Source organism: Arachis ipaensis, chromosome B02 (assembly GCF_000816755.2).
Source record: "Arachis ipaensis cultivar K30076 chromosome B02, Araip1.1, whole genome shotgun sequence".
NCBI lineage: Eukaryota > Viridiplantae > Streptophyta > Magnoliopsida > Fabales > Fabaceae > Arachis > Arachis ipaensis.
In genome coordinates this window covers 15,142,231-15,149,494 of record NC_029786.2, presented here as the reverse complement: position 1 = coordinate 15,149,494, position 7,264 = coordinate 15,142,231, and the positions used below count along the sequence as shown (strand labels likewise).

The 7,264-nt window shown below is 33.6% G+C and overlaps 2 protein-coding genes across 4 annotated transcripts; both read right to left on the bottom strand.

The window, feature by feature from the left end:
- Positions 266 to 3,856, bottom strand: LOC107628239 (myosin-16-like). Of its 3 annotated transcripts, none has more exons than XM_021115571.1 (3): positions 3,811 to 3,856; positions 2,581 to 2,829; positions 266 to 659 (listed from the first exon to the last, which is right to left on the bottom strand). In XM_021115571.1, exons 2-3 carry the CDS (start codon positions 2,816 to 2,818, stop codon positions 616 to 618), a joined length of 282 nt encoding a protein of 93 aa, XP_020971230.1. In that variant the 5' UTR covers positions 2,819 to 2,829; positions 3,811 to 3,856; the 3' UTR covers positions 266 to 615. The 3 variants fall into 3 exon arrangements, 2 of the variants coding, with proteins under 2 accessions (XP_020971230.1, XP_016186492.1); XM_016331006.2 differs by having other exon boundaries at positions 2,581 to 2,819; XR_002357155.1 differs by lacking the exon at positions 266 to 659 and adding an exon at positions 711 to 1,600.
- LOC107626992 (myosin-16-like) lies at positions 3,899 to 7,252 on the bottom strand. The gene is made up of 11 exons (XM_021116857.1): positions 7,121 to 7,252; positions 6,510 to 6,638; positions 6,259 to 6,402; positions 6,033 to 6,178; positions 5,797 to 5,953; positions 5,230 to 5,288; positions 4,854 to 5,013; positions 4,606 to 4,755; positions 4,361 to 4,500; positions 4,132 to 4,278; positions 3,899 to 4,004 (listed from the first exon to the last, which is right to left on the bottom strand). The coding sequence occupies exons 1-11, from the start codon at positions 7,121 to 7,123 to the stop codon at positions 3,899 to 3,901; spliced, it is 1,341 nt and encodes a 446-aa protein (XP_020972516.1). The 5' UTR covers positions 7,124 to 7,252.

Sequence of the window (7,264 nt, the reverse complement as noted above, 5' to 3'; positions counted from 1 at the left end):
GTGACTTAGATATCCCCTAATTAGTTAGTAGTATATGTAAAGATACAACACACATAAATCTTATATATAATTCACTTTATTCTTAATTGCATCCAATAATTTTTAAAAGATTTTTACCGAGATATAAACAATTTTAATCAAGTCGTTAATTTCATCGACCACATACAAAAACGTTAAATGAAATGAAATACTTTAAGAATATTCTTTAACTGACTACTCCTGTACTAACACATACTAATTGATGTTTGGAATATGAATTATAATAATATGTACAAAATTGTTACTCTCATTCTATTTGTTTCACATTAAATAAGAGTCAAAAGGGTGAAACACTAATCAACGAGCTCTTATGCTACCTTCTTCTCTACCTGAGTGATCTACATGATGCTAATATAAACTGTGTATCTACAAATTGATGTGTGGGATATGTTACATATGGAGTAAACATGCATAACCAATGGAGTGAACATGTCTAAACAATGGTAATAGTATTCCCCCACATGCTATCTCTTCTTTTCCAGGCTTTTTCACTGTCTTAACACCTTGTTTCTACATATAAAGAGATGAGAGGAAATGAAAATTTAAGCCATATTGAAGAAATACAAGTGTTACTAGCTAGAAGTAATCATCAAATGAACCCTCCCTTTCACTTTCAGATCCTGAAAATGCAGCAATAAGGAAAAAAAATGTTACAGTTAGACACTATTATCCTTGACTTTCATTTGTAAATAACAGATGGATAATGATAAAATTTATAACAAGTATATCCAATGTAAACCTTTTATAGTAATAATCATTACCATCATGTTAGATAGTAAAGGCTTTTAGGAGTAGCTAATTTTTCTTGTATATAAAGAAAGGTATGATGGTCAAATAAATAACTAGTTCATGTAACATACCTCTTTGGGCCCTCTCTTATTATTCTACACTCTTAATCTAGATTCTAAGGACGATGGTGACAAATGTTTCTTAGTTTATAAGATCTGCCATTAACTCCATTGAAAATGTCTATAATAGAATAACTGGTGAATTTTGTTGCTCAAGGAAGTCTGGTTTAGTCAATTACCTCTGATGGCCACATCACGGTTTAAAACAGTCCCTAATCCTTAAAACGCACAGTTTCAACGATTCGATATTGTAGTTTAGTAGTTTGACGTGATTCAAAGTGAGGCAGATTACTCAATGTTCTATTGTCATTCTTCACATGGTATTTATTTGGTGATATATGTTATATGTGAATGCTGTTGTCAGTAGCGGTGATGATAAATAAGCCTAAGCAGAATTTTCTATCATTTCCAAACCAAGGTCCAAGGAATTAGGATGTCTCAAATATTTTTGGGCAATTGAAGTAGATTAATTATATTCGTGTATTAAAGTGAATGGTTTATCATATTGATCTGTTGACACTTAGATTTGGACATCAATTTGTTAGTCGCACAGGGATAGGTAGAGCTCATAATTCGTAACCAATCATGAGAGATATCAGAGGCTGTTGGAAAATTGAACTACCTTACCATCACTTGGCCTGTCATATCCTTTGCAATTAGTGTAGTTAGCCAACTCCTACAGCCTCGTTAATTGCTAGTGTTTGGTTCCTATCCTGGGACAGAAAAGATGGAGACAATGTGACGATGAGACGCGTTTCATGTGTATCTTCTTTTTAGAAGTACATAAATTGTCTTAAATATTGTCCCTGTAACTTGCCTTTGTATCTCTCGATTTTGGAATTATAGAAATTATACTAAAAATTCTCTTTAAAATAGGACAGTTTTAAGATCTTTATTCTTTCCCATGTAAGGTTGCAATCCAAATACTGTGATACATCAAAAGAAGCAAGTCTAGAACTCCTATGTGAAGACAGGGTAACTCTCAAGAGTTAGATTTATAATAGACGATGATAGGGGACAACTTGATATATTGGAAAAGTAACAGAAGTGATATTCTGATTAGAACAAGTGCAGAAGCATAATACATAAGGTGATATTCTAGAAAAGTGTGAACTCATGGCTTAACCGAGTTTTTCAAAATCCTATTAATTAGTCCAGTGCCTTGGGATATTCAATAGTACACCCCAGGTTGAAAAGGGTACCTCTACTCTTAATTTGAAAATTCCATTTTTGATAGCCTAATGCAGCAAGTGAATGCTAACATAACTAGGACGTTGAAATTTGTGAAGAAAGTTAAGAAGTTCTATCTCATGTAAAAGAGCAAAGATTCTATGTCGGAATGCAGATTTTGCAATGCTATAGTGGTTGGAAAGGAATTCTCGGATTTTTAATAGTTTATCTTCAAATGTGAATTTCCATTTAGATTAGGATTATTGTTTTGATTTCTGTTTGGTGATCAGCACATGGTCTATTTAATAGGCTTTCTTGAAGTGATATTCAAAGGGATTGCCATACCTTATTGCATAGCTAAAGTTTTTATGTCAACTATATACTTTTCTTTTTGCACATGTCCTAATTATACCTTTTGTATTTGTGCAAGGATGGCTTATCCTTTTTATATTCAGTATTATCTTCTATTCTAATAATAAACTTTATCTTTCTATAAAAACAAGGTGGAGAAAGTTAGACTGACCTGACCCATCCTCTCCAGTGACATCCTGAACAACAAGTGGATAATGGCCTGGCTTAGAGGAAGCATCTGAATTTGGACCAGAGGCAGGAAATGTGAAATCAGAGTCTGTAGATGAAGTATCGGAGTTACTGGAAGCAACATCAACTCTAGCAATAGGTCGAAAAGTTGAACTCAATCTTGATGAAGTACTTAAAATCATCTTCAAATCGGCAACTTGACTTGACATGGAAGATATCATCCTGATACACACTAAATCAGATCTAGCATTAATCAAATAGTATTCAGTTTTGAAACTCAAAACTCAAGCAATATTAATATCCATATAAGGCAGACAATGTAAGCAATATTTACAATAGTCAATGCCATCTTCAATGGGGGTTATTATATTCTTCAAACCATAATGGCCCTATTGGTCTACAGTAAATTAAGAGTTTCCATTATCCTTTTTCTTTCTTTGGTTTATTGAGAATTTTCCTCTAAACATAATGAAATATGCAAGTTTTAGTGGGATGTAACCCCATTTTTATGGAAGCAAATCTTTCAAAAGTAAAATGATATCATTTCCTCATAATGTAAGACTAACTGAAAATCTTCCTTCAAACGACATGTCCTTAGAAACAAAGTTGCTCACATGTTTATTGATCGATTGATATGGTGAAGGACTACAACTGCAGCCTCTGGAGATGATAAAGGACTAACGGCATTTTCATCTCTCAAGCTTCAGTTTGCCCCATGTTTGCTTATGAAGATACTTTTGAGTATATCAATTTGGACAATAACTATTAGTAATTTAATTCAAGAGCAAGTTTTCTTTCAAAACTCTAATTAATTATTCCTTAGTTCAGCCTAAAAACTCTGATCCTGGTATCACAACTTTGCATATCTTATTCAAGATGACAGAACTGTTTGAACGTAAATATTTCAAAGGTCACAAGAAACCATCAGTGAATTACTGGATTAAATAAAATCAGTGATGGAAAAAAGTATCATGAATCAATATTGAACTCTAAACAACCAAGTCATCATAAAGCTGGGTTGTTCCCTTTCGGAACTCATGTGTTGGTTTCTATGGCTGCTTACACAAGTTCTATACGCAGTTGAAAGATACCATCACAGTTAAGTAAAAGTACGTAAAATATAGAGAAGAGATGGGGAAGAGGGAAGGGGGAGGGGGGGAGAAAATATAAAAGCAGGACTCATGAATCCTCCAGGTAATAATATTAATATTACCTGTTCAATGACTCTTGAAGTTGATAAACTCTTTTTTATGTGTGTGTGTGTGTACGCGCATGTGTTTGAGTGAATAATATGATTATGTTCACCTGTTATTCTTAAAGCTTTCAAAGCCATATATGTCAAGAACACCAATGAGACATTTTGACTCTGGGTCTTGCCCAATTGAGACATTGATTTTTTGGACTAACCTGCACATAACAATAGAACAGATAAAAAATTATTCAGATTCAAATAACATAAGTGCAATAAACATAGGATAGGACACATTTTTTATATTTTAAATTCACAATTTTACACTTGACATTAACATAGTACCAGTCAAATAAACGAGAATATAGTGTTTTGGCTAAACCATCCCTGCTAACCGTTGCACCAAGAGGATCAAGACTTCTTTTAATAACTTCCTCTGGGGTAATCATCACACGCTTACAAAGTGCATCTTCCAAAGCACTAGGATCGCACCTGAAATAAGAAATAATTTAATAGATATGTAACATTAACAAAAAGAAAGCTATTGCAAATGATAACAGAAATTTGGTCACACATGAGAAGTTCTGCGGTTATTTGGAGATGCAACTTGGACTCTTCATTTTCTAGAACTGATGAATCAGTTTCTTCCTCTGATTTTGCGAAGTTAATGTTTCCAAGATGAAGAATAGCAGCTATAACTCTGAAGATTGCTTCCTAAGAGGAAGGAGAAAATTATTCATTACCATTTTACTTGAAAGATTTGCTACCATGGGCAGATAACAGAAATATTAGCATAACTAAAGAAGGTCATAATCATACCTGCTCTTCTTGATTTATTCCCACAACTTCCATGGCTCTCTTGGTGCTAAGATACTCTTGAGCTGCATTAATGCCAACTAATTCATAGCAATTGGATTGATTAAGGTAGTGAAATGATTTAGGGTCTCCCAACTTATATTTCTCTTTGTCCTAAAAACCAAAAAGCATTAACAATTAAGAATGCCAACAAGAAAATTATATAAGACATGATAAATAATAAATAGAAAATTAAGCTTTGATATGCCTACCTCAGGAGGTGAAGCACAAAGCAGGTAAAAACAGTGATAATTACGCTCAGGATCCGAGATTTGGCATACACGTGATCTCTCTAGTAGATAAGTTCTAATGGCTGCACCGGATATTCGTCCATGCTTATCAAATTGAATCTCAACAAATTTTCCGAAACGGCTGCAGGAAAATAAAGCAAACAAAAGTAGGTATCCAATAGCTGCTTGCTATTGAAATCATTGATTCAAAAACGAGAAAGAAGTAGCTAGCATCATGTAAGCAGCATGGAAATGCAAGCGCTCAAGAAAACACTGTACATATAGGATACATTTAGCACATACACTATGGAATGTGTTAAAAGCAAAGCATAATAGAACATAACCAGGAAGTTCTTACCTAGAATTGGAATTTTTTACTGTCTTTGCATTACCAAATGCTTCAAGAACTGGGTTTGACTGCATCATTACAATTTGAAAACATTAGTGGAACGGTGAGTTTTCACATTCATTAACTACACATCACTTAAAAGAGAAACTAATTAAAGTATCAAACAAGGAGTGATCAAAACCAGAACTAATTCAAAAAAGAAATAAAATTGCTACATCAATAACTTCATAATAAGTACATTGCAAAAACAACCAGTACCTTATCTTATGCGGTAACTAAAATAAATACATTGCAAAATGGTTTGAAATAGGCCAGATCTATTACAGAGTGAACTAGTAACTATTCTATTTAATTCTAAATACCTCCACACTGGAATCCATTTCGGTCAATAATGCAAGAAATATATTTGATCTTCATTTTGCATTTCTTGAACAATACAAAGTAACTTAAGTTTTAGAAATCTCAAAGTTCTTATTTGGCCAAGTGAAAGAACTTGCAACATAATGATTCTTAGTATGTGCGGTAACCAAACACGTAGAAGCAGTAACTACCACAATCCAAGTTTGATCTTCTTACTTCTAGAACTTGTTTTTCAACAGTTCGCCCTTCAGATGCATTATGACCACCCAAAAATGCCAGGTACTGCATAATCATTTTGGTTGTTTCTGTCTTACCAGCACCACTCTCACCACTAACCAGAATAGAGTTGTTCTTCTCCTCATTAATCATTGCTCTGTTTAGGCAAATGATGAGTATGAATACTGGATATGGAAGAAAACATGACTGTAAAATCAGTGCAAATTACAACTCACCTATATGCTGCTTCAGCAATAGCAAAAACATGTGGGCTTAAATCTCCAACTGCCGCTCCCTTGTAACGTTTCATGACGTTAACATCATACAGATCTTCAATATTTTTGAAGGGATTGATGGCAATAAGAATATTTCCGGTATAAGTCTGCCATGATGTCAAACTATTAAAAGAGATCTTATAGCTGCAATGCTAAGTCCATATCTTGCACAAAATTGAAATCTTACATATATTTCATTGATGTCATATCTATTTTTCAGATTATACAACACTCCCGGCTCATGCAAATATGCAAGCTTGGTCATGTCATCAACACCATTAGGTGGAGCATCTTCATCCTTGGGGTGTAACTTTGACAAACTAGAACCAACCTAAGGAACATGAAAATAAAACAAAGATGAAATATTCAAATTACATTACCATACATGTCTGAAGCAACCATCATATTAATGTCTTCAGTGAAATAATATAAAATTACCTTATTCCCATCGCTAAGTTGAATCTCAGCTTCCTTTCCCTTGATACTTAGTACTTGTCCATCAATCCAAACTAATTCCGGATCTGGAACCCAAACATGAGAACCCACAACAATGTTTTCTGCAACCCCCTGTAAGAAAGTTCAATCTTCATGAAACTAAGGGCACATTGGCTATATCAAACCGTTCATGCTTATAAGGGTAAATGAATTTTGTGATTTTGTTTCATTTCCCTCCTTTTTCCCTCAAAGACCATTTTTTTAATTTCATTCAAGGAACTAAAGATTATAATATCTTGTAATTAATATAAAATATAAAATTTCACACTACTACTAATTTACTTTGTAACCTGTAAACAAGATCAATAAGTTTCTACATAGGATCAAAGTTTGTTTGTTCCTATATTTCATGTACAAGAAAATTTTGTTCGAATTATTTTCTTCAGTGTAAATCCACAATGTAGTATTTCCAACCATGAAGGAATTTGTCATTTTCCTTTATTTTCTCACTTAGTGAGTTGTATTGAACTCTTTCAGCAAGAAAACTAAACACTGAAAGTGAGGAAATAAAAATAAAAATGAAAATAAATGAATGAATGTATAGGTAAGATTACCATATTGAGAGAGCGGGAACAGGGAGGATCCGGCAAGAATAAGAATAGTTCATAAGAAATCGAAACATGTTACGTGAATAATCGGCATGGAATGGAGGCGAGAGAAGATTGAACGCCGCGATGAAATTGAAACGGCGGTAACGA